The 18,717-nt window shown below is 39.6% G+C and overlaps 1 protein-coding gene across 1 annotated transcript in view; it reads left to right on the forward strand.

Moving 5' to 3' along the window:
• The window catches only part of LAMA4 (laminin subunit alpha 4), a 100,180-nt gene extending 83,609 nt beyond the window's left edge, over nucleotides 1-16,571 (forward strand). Inside the window, exons 29-38 of the mRNA XM_065835805.2 lie at nucleotides 859-1,023; nucleotides 1,720-1,873; nucleotides 2,596-2,789; nucleotides 4,365-4,554; nucleotides 5,351-5,506; nucleotides 6,343-6,502; nucleotides 7,507-7,637; nucleotides 11,254-11,347; nucleotides 12,187-12,306; nucleotides 13,748-16,571. Of these exons, the coding sequence (XP_065691877.2) occupies nucleotides 859-1,023; nucleotides 1,720-1,873; nucleotides 2,596-2,789; nucleotides 4,365-4,554; nucleotides 5,351-5,506; nucleotides 6,343-6,502; nucleotides 7,507-7,637; nucleotides 11,254-11,347; nucleotides 12,187-12,306; nucleotides 13,748-13,893 (1,510 nt within the window). The 3' untranslated portion in view covers nucleotides 13,894-16,571. The remainder of the gene's footprint in view (nucleotides 1-858; nucleotides 1,024-1,719; nucleotides 1,874-2,595; nucleotides 2,790-4,364; nucleotides 4,555-5,350; nucleotides 5,507-6,342; nucleotides 6,503-7,506; nucleotides 7,638-11,253; nucleotides 11,348-12,186; nucleotides 12,307-13,747) is intronic.
• Nucleotides 16,572-18,717: the final 2,146 nt, after the last annotated feature.

Genomic DNA, 18,717 nt, shown 5'->3' on the forward strand with positions numbered 1-18,717 from the left:
GATTTACAGAGGGAAAAAGAATCTCTATGTGCCGCTTAAAAAACTTGAGAGCATTGTTTTATTGTTTTTATTGTTGTTTTCTATGTTTAAAATTTTCTTAGAAGGTCTAGTAATCAAAGCATCTTTCTTCAAGAATTTTGCCTATGCGGATATAACCAGGTCATTTTCAGTTTTCTAATGGAAATGGGGGTTTGTATCTGTGACTTCTGACATCAAAGATACACAGTTTGAAAAGCTGAAGGTGTGAAAAGGTGTCTTGGAATAGCATTGGGGACTGTCATGTTTTGTTGAGTATTTTGAATTCTTAACTTTCCAAACAAAACCAACATCTGATGCTTTAGTTATACTCAGTTTCTTATTAAAGCAATAGAATCCTTTCTGACTTCTGCAGCAATTAATGTGTTGCAGAATGAGGTTAGGTAAAGAACATTGTATAAGCTCAAACATCCATGTACTGTGACGACAGAGAAGGAAAAGGGGATAGGGGCATAAAGAAGAAGAATTAGCACGTGCTTAGATCTTATTTTTCCCAAATGGTGGTTCCATCCATTTGTTAGCAATCCCCAAGTTTGTCTGTTTTCACTGGGCAGACTATGTGGTTTTTTTGGACTTCACAATTCACCCCAGGTTATTATGAATTCCATGGGCCTCTGGACTCAGCTTTGCCAGTGGGTTAATTGCACTGCTGCTTGTTGCACAGCTGGATGAAAGAAGGTCTTCACCGGGCTTTGAGCACTGGGATGCTTGTTGATGTATATACACTGAGAAGAGCATTTTGTTTGTATGTAATATGCTGGTTAACCACTGACATTGATGTCTCTGAAAGCAGACTACAAAATGGATCCTTTGCCTTTTTAGATATGAGCTGACTGTTGATGACAAGAAACAAAGCAAGAAGAACCCAGCAAAGGACAAAGCAGGGAAAAGCCTGGACAGCAACAAGAAGTTTTATTTTGGCGGCTCTCCCCTCAGAACGCAGCAAGCCAACTTCACTGGCTGCATAAGCAACGCTTACTTTACTTGGTGAGTAGCATCCCCCAAAAACACATTACCAGGCAGTCACTGCCTGACAGCTCGAGTAGTAGCTGAAGAGAACTGTTTTATTTTCACAATAAAAATTCCTCTCTATATTTTGTGAGGCTAGACAGTATGTGTGAATAAGTTTCTTACCTGATTTGCCATGGAATCTGTTGGCACAGACCTTCTAGCTTAAGATACTGTTAAAACATTAATAACTTGATGTAAATCAGCTTTCAGTCCTGCACCTGCTAATTCTGCTGGTGCAATGTATAATTTGCATAGCTGTAATTTACATTTATATTATGTAGCTTTCAGCTCTGCCATTAAAACAAAATTATATTAAGGCATCTTGCAGAAGCTGGGCAAGTTAGGAGTTTGGTTATGTGAAAATGGTCAGAATTTGTTGATCTTAATGGCTTTATGAAATGTTCTTATACAGAAGATTTTAAAGTGGTTTTGATGCTGCAGATTCATACTCTGTTTATGCAAGCATGGGTACAACAGACAGAGGTAGTATAGGCTGCCTGCAATACACAAACATTGACTGGTAAATCTGTGCTTTTATCCATGATCCAAGAATGAAAAAAAAGCCCATCCAAACATCGTTTAAACCATAAATGTAAAATTCTGTGATTTTTATGAAGACAATTCCAACACTTGGAAAAAATCTGTACTCGTCATCCCCTCTTTGAAACACAGGTTGGATCAAGAGGTTGAAGTGGAAGATTTCCAGAAGTACTCTGAGAAAGTTCAGGCTTCTTTGTATGGATGCCCTGTTGAATCTCCTCCAGTTGCTCTTCTCCATAAGAAAGGAAAAAACTCATCAAAAGCCAAAGGAAACCGTAATAAAAAGGTTTGCTACAAACTGCCCCAGTACCACCCTAGAATTTTCCACAGTTGATACACAATGTGCCATGTTTGGGAATTCTCCAAATCATGGATCCAAAATGTACCACATGAGGAATATTTCAGATATATGAAGGAAAGGATCCTGTTCCTTTACATATTCGATCACTGCAATGACTGCCCTGACCCAATCTATCTGGCCTACACAGGCATCATTTTCTCTTGCTAGAACTATAGATGTAAATTTATGACATCTTCAAAAAACTACTGCAGAAAGAAGCCTTCTTGATTTCTTCTAATATCCTAAAGGCAATAGGCTTTGTTCTGTTCTCAGCACCTTCTGTGTGGCTCTCTCCAATGTGTACAATTAGCATGTGCTAATATAAATGTGAAAAAACACGTCATGCAGAACTTTTAGTCCAAGCATGTTCTCTTATGCCTGTAATGTAGCTGATATAATCAAAAGCAGAACAGGAGAGATTCAGTTAGGAAAACTGCAAAAGAATTGAACTGTAACTACATTAGCTATACAGCTGTTCAGTTTATCCCTTCTTCTGCCCTAAGTCAGCATCTATAGCAGATCTGTTCAAGGAAAATTTGACTTGGAACCATTCCTGGCATTTTTGTAAGGAAAAAATATATTATTACCTTAGATATAAATCATACTGTTATTTTTATTAAGTCTAATATTAGTTTAAATTTCTGGTTAATGGTTCTCTTTCTGTGCAGGTGGGAAGAGATAAAGACAAGATCTCGCAGCCTTCATCTGGCCTCAAAAAACTGTACCAAGAAGTGAATATGCAAAGAGATCCTCAATGCCACTTGCCCATGAATCCCAAGGCAATTGAACATGCATATCAGTTTGGAGGAACAGCAAACAGCCGGCAAGAATTTGATCACATACCAAAGGATTTCAATGAAAGGTAAAGGGACCTTGGAAATGAAAATTCAATATACTGGGGAGGAGTAATATTTATTTTAAAGAAAAAAAAAAACACCACATATTTCTACTGTTAACCTGGTGGCTTTTTCCTGTATATCTTAGGACAATTTTTGGATAGAGCATGATGAGCATGTTGTTAGGATATACTAAAAGGTGTTTCAGTTGAGTAAGAGCAATAAATAGAATGTGTTTCCAGTTACATTCCTTTTGTAGAATCTTCATCTGCATTGTATATTAACAAAATGCATCTCCTTGCCCATTTGTATGAAGACTTTGAGGATGCTAGTTCTGTACAAGCAATGCACCATCTGTCTCTTGGTGCATGAAGCAATGGCACTAAAGTAGAGCTGGAAAAGAACATGACAGCTCATCCAGAAATGAAGCAGTTATGTGCTGAGTGCACCTTGGCAGCTGTTTAATGGTTAGGAATCTACACAGTCGAGCAGGACATAAAGTTATGAAAAACATGGCCAATTCAAGCTATAATGGAAATACAAGTAATTAATAATGAGTCCAGATATTGTGGACGTTTAATTCTCGAGCTCCCAAAGTATAAACCATATGGCATACTATGACCAACAAAAGATTTTGGTTAAATACTTTCCAAGAAAGACTATAAATTCAACAACACAGCACTTCCTGGAAGCATACCAGACTGCTAACTCAGAAGAGTGAAATTTCCTGACTTAAATAAAAAAAGCATTATGTTCATTTTAATTCAATAGTGGTTTACTTAGGGCAGTCCCAATGGTGCCCATATGAAGAAGGAAAACCCAAACTCTAATATGTCTCTTCATCTCTACAAGAAATATTTGGTTTACAACTGTTATTACAGCTTCATCATTGTAATGTGAATTTAAAAAAAAAAAAAAACCAACAATCACTTGTGATGTTTTAAAACAACCGATATTGGCAAAGGCCTGAGTGCATATGGAATGTACACACACATGCAATGTGGAATGTATAGATCCTTCAGGTAATACAAAAAATGGAAGCTAGGCTAGTCACCTGTCATGAGAAGCAGGACCAATCAGTTCTGGCTTTGCCATTTTTTAGACCCAAAGTAATAATATAAATCACTCAAGAAATCTTCACTATTCACAGTGCCAAACCAAGTCAGTATAACTTGCCATGTTGGCTTGGACTTCACAAGAAACTACAAGGAAGGAGAAACTTAGCAGTGAAGCTGGAATAACATCAAAGATTTGTGAACTGTCAAGTCCCTGTGTCATCACAGTTAAAAAGTCTCCCAATATCGCTGTTCGACAGTAATGGCAATGCAGTGTATACACTGTCAGTTATTGGTGCTTTGTACTGATTTTATTCACTCTGGATATTTTAATTTTTGGAAATATGTTTCTTGCAAGGTAGCTGCTTCTACAATTTTGGCTTCTACTCCAAAAACCATTATGGAATGTCTTTCAGAAACACCACCTCCATAAAGGAGATGTATATTCCTTTGGATGAGATTAAAATCTCAGTCTTCCTCTGCCTGCAGTTTGACTTAAGCCAGTTAAATCTGCTCTAATTTTAACATTGTGTTTTTATGTGCCAGAGCTCAGTTCTCTATCAGTCTGAAAACTCACTCATCTCATGGAATGGTTTTCTATGTCTCGGATCAAAAAGAAAACAACTTCATGGCCCTTTTTGTTGCTCATGGACGACTTGTTTTTATGTTCAATGCTGGTCACCAGAAGATAAGAATTAAGAGCCAAGAGAAATACAATGATGGTCTTTGGCACAATGTAAGTAAAAGAAAGCAATCATTGTGATTGTACATGCTATTACAGCTGCAGTAAAGATACTGCTGATCTGACAGCTCAGGAGTTTTCATTCATGTATTCATAACCACACCTATGTGTTGAGAAACTTCTGCCAAGATTTTTAAATCTTCCATGCGGTATTTTATCAAGTCATTAACTTGGGACAGGAAAGAGAACCAGCTATAAAAATCCAGTAATTCCCAACACTAACAGCTGAACAAAAGTGACAGAAGCAAGCAGAGCAGTGAGGCAATAAAAAGTGAGGTTAGCTAGGAAAGGAAGGACTAGGATAATTTTGTCCAGCAGAATTCTTTGAAGTGCCTAAGCAAGAAACACAGTTATCCTAGATGCCCTCTGTAGACTATGAAAATAAAAAGACAATTTTAGGGTTCAAGGTGAATTTCCCTCTGCAGGTAACTCCCTCTCCTCACTGACTACAGAGGAAGTCTACAGTTACTAAGCTTTTAACTTGGGCACACCAGTGTTTAAAGCAGGTTGAATGAATCCAGACCATAAAACTAGAGAAGACTGTGAAATTGCTAACAGTGGTAGCACTGTAGCAGTGACTCATCTATGCACATAAGGATGGACAGATCTCAGTAGACCTTGTGACACCTCGATTACCTCTGCTTTGTACACCAAAATGTAAGAAATACAGTAGTTTTACTAGCTAGCCTTTACAAAAATGTTAAAAGAGAGGGTTGTCCAGCAGATAATATTGACTGTTAATAAAAGAGATTTGTAGTAATCTTCCAAATTTTTTTTCTTCCCTTTCTAGGTGATATTTATTAGAGGCAAAAATATTGGTCGCTTGATAATTGATGGTCTCCGAGTACTGGAAGAACCTTTCAGCAGTAATGCTAATACCTGGCAAGTCACAGAACCCCTCTATATTGGGGGTGTAGCTCCAGGAAAAGCTGTAAAAAATATCCAGGTAAAGCAGATACCCATTACAACATCCCATACCACTACATACAGCTAATACAAAATCTAACTGTAGACACAAGTTCAGGCAGAAGCATACTGTGGTCTGAATCCACAGTATGCTGAGGAGCACACCACTGAGTTCAGGTGGATGGCAAAACTCCCACAGGGCTGGGCTGGCGGTCACTGATCGAGACTTCCATAGGCTTGCAGCAGCTACTGGAAGGCCAGTGGTCTCTGAGGAACAAAGAAATCCCAGTGAGATCCAAGCTTAGATGAGACAGGTAAAGTTAGGTGAGATCAGTTTTGCCTTAAGGCCTGAGATATAGATGGCTTTTGGAGAGATCTTAGTGTTGTCTTAGTGTTTCTGTTTTAAGACAGTAGCTACAAGTCAGGATTCTGTGCTACATATTGGATAGTGAAGCATATGGAAAAGTGTTAAAGCAAAGTGAACATAACCAAGTGTCCTTCAAGGTAATCTTATTGTTATGTGCCTAACAAGATAGATTCACTACTCAGAAATTTCTAAGTAGACCCGTGTCCTTCCTTGGGGGTATGAGGTATGTATAACAGTGCCTTCCTCTAGCTCTGCTTTGTTTCTCATGGTTCAGTAAGGTTTGTCTGAGAAACAACACAAGCTGGAGTTACCTTGAAGTCATCAGAGAGATATGAGAGGCTACAAGTATTTGTCCTGCTTCTCTTCTCTGGAAACTTTATCAATTCAAAACTGGTGCACCAGACAATCACAGCCTTACAGCTCATAATTAAGTACAAATAAGGACCAAAGAGTTTATTTCCTTCCACAAGCAGTTTATCTACTAATCATGCTTTTTTTTTCCCCCTCAGATTAACTCAGTCTACAGTTTTAGTGGTTGTCTCAGCAATTTACAGCTCAATGGAAGATCAATTACTTCAGCTTCACAGACATTTAGCGTAACACCTTGCTTTGAAGGCCCATCAGAAGCAGGAACATACTTTTCATCAGAAGGAGGATATGTCGTCCTTGGTAATGCAATACTAAACAAATGTATCCCATAACAAGACTGTGGTATTCACTGTGCTTCAGAATGGCATATTTCACTACAGGGTGTGGTAATTTCTGAGGCTGTGAGTTGTAAGGATTATTAGATACAGATTATCATTGTGGTAAGCAGCTGATGTTCACAGGTCACAATGTCACCATTAAACTTAACAAGTTGTTATATAAATACATCTGTATGTATTCCAATTAATTAGAATAATTTCACAATGGAATGGATTATAATGTGGTAAAAATTATTGCAGACATGCAGAAGTCAATGTGGCTAAGACCAAGTATGCCAGCAGTCATCCCTTAGTTTTTTTAATTAATAAAACAACATGTAATTCAAAAATCCTTGGGAAAGGCTTTCTGCATGTCTTGGTACTGAACAATATGACAGAACACATCTTTTCTGTCATTTAAGCCTGCTGTGTTTCAGGAAATGTTTTATGAGGAGTTTTTGGACACACAGGCTCTGATCTGAATAGGAGAGGAAACTGCACAACCCTATTCATTGGAAACACCAAGAAGAATTGATGTTTCTAATTTGCTCCCTGGCCTGCCACCAAATTGTAAAAAGAGGTTTCTTCTACTGAATCATCAAAGCTCAAGTGAATTCCCACTCACTGTAAAACCTGCTGAATGTCTAGTAAATTGCACAATAAGAAACTGCCAAAAAATACGATTTACTTTCTGCCACCCATTTAATTGGTAAGAAATATTTTTAAAGAAAATATTTTTTAAAAATACAGAGAAAAAAAAACAAACCTTTATTAGTACTTCAAGCAAACATAAGCAAAACAAAAGCCGAAATGGGTCATTGATGGCTCACCATGCCATCTCTTCAAGTATGTGTGTACTGGCAAAGGTTCCAATAGTTTTAAAGACAGAACAAATAAGTTCCACCCTGGAGCTTTGAATCTTTGAAGAGATGTCTAATTTCATCACTAACTCAGTACAAAAAGAATGTTCTTCTTTTTCCCTTACAGATGAATCCTTCAGTTTAGGCCTGAAATTTGAAGTTGTTTTTGAAATACGTCCCCGAAGCAGCTCAGGAATTCTACTGCATGGTCACAGTGTGAATGGGGAGTACCTGAACATGCACATGAGAAATGGACAGGTATAATGAAGGTCACATTTCCTCCACTGCTTTGACTGAGTCCTCCCCTACCTGTTTGGGCTCTGCTATTTTTCACCATTTGCCATTAGTTGATTCTTATTCCTCTCTTAAATATATTAATTGTGTAGGTTAAGCAACCCAGATATTTCTTTTAAAATACAAAAAACACCACCTAACACAAAATCAGATCACTTTAATGATACCGACTATAAATGTTCAATGAGCAGCTAAAAAGAAGCAAGAGCACTGACTCTTTGGTGCTGCTCTTTCATCCACCCATTAAAAATGTATAACAGCTACAAGTAAGGTAACTGTTGGTGAATTTTTATTTCATGTTTGTTAAAAGAGAAGTCAGAGTTCCGCTTAGTCTCTTATTTTTTAACATACAGGTGTCTGGTGGGGAGAAGGAGGGAAAGGGGAAATTCTGATTGTTGATCTTGGTTTCTAGAGCCTCTGGATTTTTGTAATGCTGTCAGTTGAAAGAAAGAGGTTTGAAATGAACTTACCAGATAGCTCTTGCTGTTGCTATTTTTTTATTATGAATATGTTCATCGCTAAAATCTGGGTCCCTTCATGCCACACATGGCATGCATACAGAAATAAGTTACAGTTTAAGCAGACAAAACAAGCAACAGTTTAGAGCAGGGGGAAAATAGATCTTTTGCAGAAAATAAACTCAGGGAATAGTCAAGAGACTAAGCAGTGTGGATATTCTTTAACCACTGCAATGCACTACCCAATATCTGTCAACCAAAGTGGAAAAATATTCAAGTGAGGTTGGCTGTACCTCACTTAGAAATGCAACTCCTGAGGAAACATGCTGTCACCTTTCTTATTAGAACAGGAACACAGTGATTCAACCTATCCTAAAGCAGGTGTCTAATATAGGTGAATATATGAGCTGTCAGTCAGAGAATCTGCTTTTCTATATTGACTGTAGACAGGACAACAGGTGCTTCACTCAGGCACCTAACTGTTGACAGCTGATTAGGTAAGATAAAGCCCATTGTCACAGCTGTAGCTGGTCTCTCATGAATTAACAGAGAACTTACAACACACTGCAGCAGTATCATGCCACACTTATAGGTCACATCTGTATATAACTGGTCTAGCAGAGCACCGCTTATGTAAAGATCTGATAGAAAGTTAGCATGTCTGTAAATTTGTCTGGTTTTTCCAGCTGTATCAGTTGGTCTAACAAAAGATATTGCCTCACTTATTGCTTCAAGCCTCACTTACCATATAAAAAATATGCAATTCATAAACAAAATTCACCCTGGAAAAGTTGCTCTTCCCTGCCTGTCCTGCAGCAGGTATGCCAATTAGCTTCTTAGTAAGCACCTCTGGTTTTTAACATCAACTCTCTGCTCTTTTTTGAATGCATACCAAAGACCTGTTTAGTGAGAACATTTCTGCTGCACAAATAAGAACAATTAACACCTATAATTTGTTTTCTAAATGTACACATCTCTATCGGTACAGCTTGTCTGGGTGATTTATTAAGGAGCCACTTTCTCTTGTGATGCTGCATTTGCTTTTGTAGCTCCTATATATTTTCTCCAAGGGTGGATGAAAGAGAACATAAGGATCATTTCATTTATGTTTGCTGGAGTGGTGGATGGATGATGGCAGAGCGGTGGATGTGGTCTTACCTTGACTTCAGTAAAGCCTTTGACACAGTCTCTCACAGCATCCTCACAGCTAAATTGAGGAGGTGTGGTCTAGACAACAGAGTAGTGAGGTGGGTTGCAAACTGGCTTAAAGAGAGAAGCCAGAGAGTGGTGGTCAATGGTGCGGAGTCCAGTTGGAGGCCAGTATCTAGTGGAGTGCCTCAGGGGTCAGTACTGGGGCCAATATTATTCAATATATTCATTAACGATTTAGACGAGGGAATTGAGTGTACTATCAGCAAGTTTGCTGATGACACTAAGCTGGGAGGAGTGGCTGACGCGCCAGAAGGCTGTGCTGCCATCCAGCGGGACCTGGACAGGCTGGAGAGTTGGACGGGGAATAGCCTGATGAAATTTAACAAGGGAAAGTGTAGAGTCCTGCATCTGGGCAGGAACAACCCCAGGTTCCAGTATAGGTTGGGAAATTACATATTAGAGAGCAGTGTAGGGGAAAGGGACCTGGGGGTCCTGGTGGACAACAGGATGACCATGAGCCAGCACTGTGTCCTTGTGGCCAGGAAGGCCAATGGCATCCTCGGGTGTATTACAAGGGGGGTGGTCAGTAGATCAAGAGAGGTCCTCCTTCCCCTCTACTCCGCCCTGGTGAGACCCCATCTGGAATATTGTGTCCAGTTCTGGGCCCCTCAGTTCAAGAAGGACAGGGAACTGCTGGAGAGGGTCCAGCGTAGAGCAACAAAGATGATTAAGGGAGTGGACCACCTCCCTTATGAAGAAAGGCTGCGGGAGCTGGGTCTCTTTAGTTTGGAGAAGAGGAGACTGAGGGGTGACCTTATTAATGTTTATAAATATATAAACGGTGAGTGCCACAAGGATGGAGCCAGGCTCTTCTCAGTGGCCAACAATGATAGGACAAGGGGTAATGGGATCAAGCTGGAACACAAGAGGTTCCACTTAAATTTGAGAAAGAACTTCTTCTCAGTGAGGGTGACAGAGCACTGGAACAGGCTGCCCAGGGAGGTTGTGGAGTCTCCTTCCTTGGAGACATTCAAAGCCCACCTGGACACATTCCTGTGCGACCTCTCCTAGACACTCCTGCTCCAGCAGGGGGATTGGACTAGATGATCTTTTGAGGTCCCTTCCAATCCCAAACATACTGTGATACTGTGATACTGTGAGTCCTTGTGGTCAAAAGTTTAAAAAGTTTTTTAGTTGCAACTATGTGGAAAGTGAGATTCTCTAAAATTAAAGTTGTTTCCTTGCAACGTTTTCAGATAACAAGGTGTCAGATTATCAGGGGCAACCTAGACATTTGAAAAGCCTGAGTGACCAGACTGGTTTTTGGAGTTCTCCAGCATCACCAAATGGGAATCCTGTGCTCTGCAACAGGGACACAAGGCTGCTCTGCCACTGCTCTAGCATTCTCAAACAGAAAAATATTAATCCATGTAACTAAAGCAGAGATGTAAAATTCAGAACTAGGTTCACTTTCTAGCTCTGTCAGAAATTTGCTGGTAAGCTTGAACAAGTAACTTAAAATTCATTCTCAAATTCCCTATCTATTCCATTCTCACATCTTGTCTGTTTATTCATGCTTGGGTTTTTCATTACTGTTTTCTTTATTAAGTGGCTAGCAAGATGCCAAAACCTCATCGGATGCCTTGAAACACTAATTTACCACACAAGAAATTACAGGATAGCAGTACTAGAAAATTTGAGTAAAATTAGTTGTTATCTTTTAATCTCTTTTTGAACACTTCCCTGAGTTCAGATCAGAAATGCTGCAGAATTATTGAATCTTTTAAAAGTCCAAACAAATAAATCTGTGAATTAGGAAGGTGTTTTATTTTAAAGAATTCAATGAAATAATGTTTTCCTTTCACTGACATACTAGTCATGTTTTAAGTGGGAAATATAACATCGTTAAAACTGAAGGAAAAAAGAGAACAGGGCGGGGTTTACAGTGATGACTGCATTATTTTCCTCAGGTTACTGTGAAACTGAATAATGGAATCAGGGATTTTTCAACTTCAGTGACACTGAAACAGAGTCTCTGCGATGGCAGGTGGCACCGAATTGCAGGTCGGTAAAACATGATTGTCCTCTAAGTGAGGTGACAGAGGCCAGCTCTCCCTCCCCAGATATCCATCTCCGTAGGCTAGTGCACTGGGAAGGAGGTTAAGTTTTCAGTTCTTCCTCTTCATCTGTCAAGATGCAAGTTTGTGTGAAAAAGACAGTTGTATCCCTCCCTCAGACACAGGAACTGTAGAGCTTCATAGGAAGAACAAGCAAAGATGGAAGTTCCTTGTTCAAAGAACACCAGAATTGCTGGCAACCTTTCCTACGTTGTATACCAGATGATATTCGCCTTTTCCCAACTAGAGGTCAAATAAGTTGGAAGAATGTAGTAGGCACAAGTATATGTTGCCCTTAAATGTCAAATAACAGGACAGATCTGGGGAGCCCCACAGGGAGATGTCTATAGTCACGATTTTGCCCCTGTGCCAGACAGCCATCCTTTTTTCCTGAGTCTGAAAGTCAAAAAGAATTTCTAAATGTCAGACACTTTGAACTCCCTTACCTCCCTGTCTAGATGCTTGCTTGGGGCATCCCCCAGTGCACATTCAGAATAGACTTGAGTGTGCACCCTTTCTAAGCCACATGTCATTGTGTGCTCATACCCTGCAGCATAGACCCTGCTGTTAGGAATCAAGAACCCCACTCAACAACACCCTTGCTCCCACACTGTATCTTTCATTGGCCCTGCTCTGTGCCAGAATCTGCCCAAGTACTGTCACTGGTATTGATGGCTCACACCCAAGCTAGCAAACACTAAATCAAACTACTCAGATCTGTCTGTCGTAGAAAACTCCTGTGCTACTTCTTACAGTCTTCTTGATCACTGTTCCTTCTACTTTCAGTCATTAGAGATGCTAATGTGGTGCAGCTGGATGTAGACTCTGAAGTCAACCATGTGGTAGGGCCACTAAATCCAAGGGCAATTGACCACAGGGAGCCAGTGTTTATTGGAGGTGTACCAGGTAAGTTTTTGGCAGCTTTGTGGTATGTTGTTCTCAAATTTCAATACAGTTTCCAGAGAAAGCATAGACTTGGATTTAATTTATAAAAACAACAAAATATATCTCGTGTGAACAACGTGTAAAATCCCAAGGCTCGAGAGCTGACCAGAAATGTTCCGCCTCGAGTTCTAAAAGAAAAAAGTGCTGCTTCATTGAAATTAAAACATTCACAGTTGCTGGAGGGTCAAGTATGGGCTCAGTAGAGAAGTCAGCTAGAAAACAGATAGCTTTTTTCCACTTTCCAGTATGGGCTTACTGTTTTTTCAAGAAGTGATTGATGTGTTTATTTATGGGATTGGAAACCCATTGTTACTGGAGTCCCAAGGTTTAGTTGCTACTGAGCTTCCTTCTTCTTCTTCAAGCAATAGCATCTTGGAACAGAAGACAAAACATGAAGATTCTTTTTCTGACTAGTGATTCCTATTGCACAGATGTCTGCTAATGTGAATTTGTGACTCACAGACCATCTGTGTAGCGTGGGCCAAGATTACTACATTTACTTCCCTTATTCAACAGACAGAGCTACTCTGTTGGGCTTCATATACAAACTGTAATCAACACTACATGATTCAATTTTTAAGTCATCTCCTATACATTTCTCATTGGAAACATGCAGCATTATTTCTCTGTGCCTGGCATGTCAATCATGAACAGATCCAACTACAAAATTTAGTATATTGCTTATCTTGGATTAGTGGCTTGAGTGCAAGATGTTCTCATCCATGCCACACTAGCAGGAGGAAAAATGAGCCTAAAAGGAATAATAAAATCTATGTGCAGATGCCTGTTCATTCTTTAAATCCAAACTGGAATTTTACTAGGTCAGAACTTTTCCCAGAGAGGTAATATAAAGTGCTGATTGCAAATGCTGTTCTGCTTCATAATAGAGCCTTCTATTTCTACATTAATTATAGAATATTAAAGCAATGCCATACATTGGCTCAATAATGCTGTTAACACTCTGGCACAGTAAAATCTTATAACGAACTTCACAACAACAAAGATGATATAATGCTAACTAATACAATGTAAATACAGTAAATTAAATGCAAATTAACAAATTAGACACAGATGACAGTACATGTAATGTTAGAAGAAACTACTAACATGCACCCTGGGATTCAGCTAGTCTGTTACTTAAAAGAAAATGTAGTTGTAAAAAAATGCAAGATTGGGCTTCTATTGACTAGTTAGTATCAACCGTTTTACATGAGTATAGGTAACTCGCCATTCTAATGGCCTCTAGGACACTGGCAGTAGTCCAGGCATTCTAAAAGACTCACAGAAGATTCAGCAGAACTGCAGTTAGCAGCAAATTGAAAAGATTCTGCCACCAAACTGACTATTTGGGTCATCATGAGCTCTAATTTTTTTTTTCTTTTTTTAAATCTGCTTATTCCAGAGTCTCTGCTAACATCCAGCCTGACTACACGCAACTCCTTCATTGGCTGCATTCGGAACTTCATGATTGATGAAAAACCAGTGAGTTTTAGTAAAGCAGCTTTGGTTAGTGGTGCTGTAAGCATCAACACTTGTCCAGCAGCCTGATAGTCCACTGCATCCATCCTGTAAAGTTCCTTAGACCACAGAAAGAAAAACAGAACAAAAGAAACCACATTCATCAGGAGAAGAAGAATGAAAATACCAAGGATCAATCTACAGAAAGCAGTATGTTTAGGGGTCACTTGTAATTTCTGCGTGCAAACAAAAATCACTGAAGAATAAAGGGCTGTTGCTTCTGCACTTCTCTTACTATACCACAAGAGTGAGCTTTACTACTTCTTATAGTGTATGTGTGGCCAGTCTGTTACATGAAAATGTGAGATTATAAAAGACATGAAAACTATATTAAATATGTTACTTTCGAGATAGATCCTCTACATCATTTCATTCCATACCTTAGGTCACCCTTTCTTTCACAGGAAAAGATCTGCTAATGCACATTAAAGAATAAAGCTAGACAATAGACTTACATCACAAATAAGTGTATTCAAATATATATGTTTTTTTTTTAATTTTTCATTCAACTCATTTATAGATTCCTCAATTAAAATGGGGGGCAGAGAGCATACCAATTATGTAAGCTTACAAACAATGAAAAACTAAAGTTTTTATTCCACTTCTAGACTTCATTGATATATTCTAGCACAACGTGAAGATAGGATGTACATATTTTAAGACAGACACTTAATATAATTGATCATTTACCTAAACTAGGTAATTTTAGAGCAATACTTGCCTTACATAGGAAGGAATGGAAAAGAGAAAATTCAAAATTTCAGGTTTTTTCTCTGAATTTTTAAATGCACTTATACACAAACACAGCACTGAATCCACAATGTGATTGTAATCTCATTTGCAATAATATAACACAAGCAAGTACAAAGCATAGAAAAGACAATCATAGTCACAGATTCAGGCAAATCCCTTATCACATAAAATCGTCGTTTCCTTGTGAGACTGCTGCAGGACTTCAGTTTACAGCAGTAATTGTTAAACAAGGAACATGTTCCTGTGGAATATATTCCAGAAGATACGGTGCTGGAGGTGAAATAGGAAGATGTAAACAGAAGGCGAAGGGCTGCAAATCTGAGCTATGTTAAAACCATAGAAGGTAGATGTAAATTAATTCTAGGTTTTTGCTCACAGTGGGCTTGAGCATCAGACAGAAGTCACTTGCAAAATTTAGTCTCTTCAGTGATAGCCTACAAGGCATCCAAGACATTTAGCTTCTTTTTCATTAAAGAATAATCTACCGTTGACAGAAAGTTTTACGATTGCTGGGTAAATTATTGTTGGAATCAATATGCAACAACCTCCAGACTAAAAATAAATAGGAGCTCATCTGGAAAACACACAAGTGACAACTGGAATCCAAAGATCTTGAATCTGTGGACAGCTGGAGCAATCAGCAGAATAAGATACATGTGTCAGCACTAATCAGTAGCTTCCCTACTACACTCTCAATAGGAAGTTTTGACAGATTGAAGTCATCTTGGCTCATTCTGGGTAAAGAACTGCAAGCTGTAGACAGACAGGTACAGGGACTTTCTGGCAGATGGGACCACATCGCTGCCTCTCAGCTTCTCTCTGGAGTTCAGTGTTGGGTGGTGAGTGGACGAGAAAAGATAGCGTGCCTCCAGCAGTCACTGCTTAGCCTTCCACCAGCCTTGTCAGCTCTGCTCATGCTTTCAGCCCCATGCCTGTTTTAACTGCCTTCTCCTGGACACATCTTCCATCCTGTTCCCTGCAACTCTTGGGCAATACACTCCCAGGACTGATTCCCTTCTCAATAGCAGAGGGAAGCCCCCTACTTCTGGGAGTGGTATATAGCCCACTCTTTTCATAACTCCGTAGCCCACTGTTCATAGTTGAGAAGCAATCAGTATGAGCACCTATCACTCTGCAGTCTCCCCAAATCAAGCACATCATGGGTCCCCAAACCCAGTTACTTTCAAACACCGTCTTTGTCTCAGATACCAAAACCAGTACGTCTGCACAGCTCCTTCCTGCTCCCAGCTACTACCCAGACTCTGAACAGAAAACATTTAGGGCTTTCGGTTTGGGAACTTTTTATTATTGGGGTTGATGAGTGAGCTGGGTTCCCAGCAGGTACCAGTGGCCACGGTGTCAGCATTGTGCAGTTGGGAGCAGGGATAAAATAGGAAGAATGAAGTCTCTCTCCTTCCAGTGGCAGTGAGTTGTTAGATTGGCTCAATCAATCTCAAGAGACCATAACCTGAGCTAAGCTTCCTCAGGCTCTGGTCTCCAGGACCCTATTTCTGGAGAGGAAAGAAGAGCAGATTCTCTGCTTAGATAGGTTAATTATAAAGATTACTGAAATTCCTTTCCAGGTTGTCTGCAGCTGCTAAGCAGAGATAGCCAGGAATAGCATATGCTTGTGCCCTCTAAGAGCATCACAGTTTAGCAAATTCTGGTATTAAGTGGAGCACTGTATGTTAACTAGTACACACATACTCAGAACATTTTTCCATCTTACACCTACTTCAGACTAAAGTGTATTTTCTCATAGCCGCATCCAAGCTCTGTGAATAAATAATATTTTTTCTTAGATATATTTGCTGCAATGAGATTTGGGTTTATTCAGTGGATTTACATTTAAGAATGACTTTTCTGATTAACCAGTCCTTTGCATACTTTTTATATGGAAAACTAAAAATACAGTAAAATAGTATGTGAATAAAAAACACATGAAAATACATAAACTGCTACCATTCAATTTACTTCTCTTTACTATATCACCAGCTAACCAAATGCAAGATATCTTCCTCAATTTCCCTTTCTAGGCCTCAGAGATGTAGTTTTTTCCTCTGCAGAACAGGGTTTCCAAAGAAAAATATTATAAATCATAGGATACTTGATGACTTGAGAGAGAGGAGAATAATGTAAATTTCTCTGCCCCAAACATCCACATGGGCCTTGAAATTACCATTACATATGCACCAAAGAAAGTCTGTATGTGATGCGTTACATTATACACACCTCTGCATTTATTTCAAAGCTCCTGGTGCTTAAGAGAAGGCAATTGCCTAAGCAGAAATCTTCCTAGAATTCAATTTGTCTTCTGTATCTATTTTAAAACTTACAGCTCCAAAGTACAAAACTCTTCATGTCCAAAGATTTGGGAAAAAAACTCCAGGTTCTGAGGTACACTGTCAGATTGTCCATTTGCATTTTCAATATGAATATAACTACCTCAGTCCTCCAGAAAGCCTACAAAAAATGAGTGCCGACCCTAAGGAGATTATACATTTTCTCTGCCACCTTCAAAGTTTTGGTAAGTACTGTTAGAGCCATTACCTAATTCAGGGCTACAGCTATGCTGTTATTATATCACAGAATGCTCTGAAACTTGACATTTGCATGGTTATATAAGAAAGAAACCAATTTCAAGTTTAAATACTCAACAAATTGCTTCAAAATAGAGATTTTAATTAGAATTTCTGGCCCTTCTGTCTCTAAATTCTGAAAATCTGTAGAGATCTCCCATAGTTAAAAGTTCTTATCAACCTTCCCTTCCCTTCAAGGTTCAAGATTATGGACAATAGCCTGAATGAAAAACGAAAGATGCAGAGTTACAGGTCTGACAGTAATTCCTCAAAAGTCAGCCATTCTAAGGGAAAAAAAAAAAAAAAAGTATGTGAATTAAGCCATGATATAAATCAAAGACTAACATTAGCTCAAATTCCAGTGTATTCTTCCTATAGCAGCATGTGGCCTAAATAGTCAAATGGCTGTCATTAAAAAGATGCTGAAAGCATAACACATGTATTTAAGTTGGCTCTTGTTGTGGTTGGGATTTAAGAGTTATTCACAGATTCACAATGGTCCATGTCAACTCATTTCCTCTCAACAACATACTAAGTTATTCCTACAATTCAATTATTCAATTAGTGTTCCAAAGCTGTGGAATGCTTTCACTGTATAGCATCAACAACATCGAGTTACTGAGAAAATAAGGGTAAGAAACACAGACTAGCGTAAGACTGATGAAATGATTAACATAGGCAAAAAGTCTCTGAGGGGACCCGACTAGATTCATGCATTTACTTTACGGCAGATGAAGTACAGTTTCATCTACAATTTAGATGAGGGGATTGAGACCACCATCAGCAAATTTGCTGATGACACCAAGTTGGGGGGCAGTGTTGACCTGCTGGAAGGCAGGAGGGCTCTGCAAAGAGATCTGGATAGACTGGAAAAATGGGCTGATTCCAATGGGATGAAGTTCAACAAGGCCAAGTGCCGGGTCCTGCACTTTGGCCACAACAACCCCCTTCAGCGCTACAGGCTGGGCACAGAGTGGCTGGAGAGCAGCCAGACAGAAAGGGACCTGGGGGTACTGATTGACAGCAAGCTCAACATGAGCCAACAGTGTGCCCAGGTGGCCAAGAAGGCCAATGGTACCCTGGCCTGTATCAAAAATAGTGTGGTCAGCAGGACAAGGGAAGTGATCCTTCCCCTGTACTCTGCATTGGTGAGGCCACACCTGGAGTATTGTGTTCAGTTCTGGGCCCCTCAGTTCAGGAAAGATATTGAGGTGCTGGAGCGGGTCCAGAGAAGAGCAACAAGACTGGTGAAGGGACTTGAGCACATGACCTATGGTGAGAGGCTGAGGGAGCTGGGGTTGTTCAGCCTGGAGAAGAGGAGGCTTAGAGGTGACCTCATCACTCTCTATAACTACCTGAAGGGAAGTTATAGTCAGGTGGGAACTGGTCTCTTCTCCCAGGCAGTTAGCAATAGGACAAGGGGACATGGGCTTAAACTCTGCCAGGGGAAGTTTAGGCTGGATATTAGGAAGAAGTTCTTTACGGAAAGAGTGATCAGGCATTGGAATGGCCTGCCTAGGGA

The sequence above is a fragment of the Patagioenas fasciata genome, chromosome 3 (genome assembly GCF_037038585.1).
Source record: "Patagioenas fasciata isolate bPatFas1 chromosome 3, bPatFas1.hap1, whole genome shotgun sequence".
NCBI classification, from domain to species: domain Eukaryota; kingdom Metazoa; phylum Chordata; class Aves; order Columbiformes; family Columbidae; genus Patagioenas; species Patagioenas fasciata.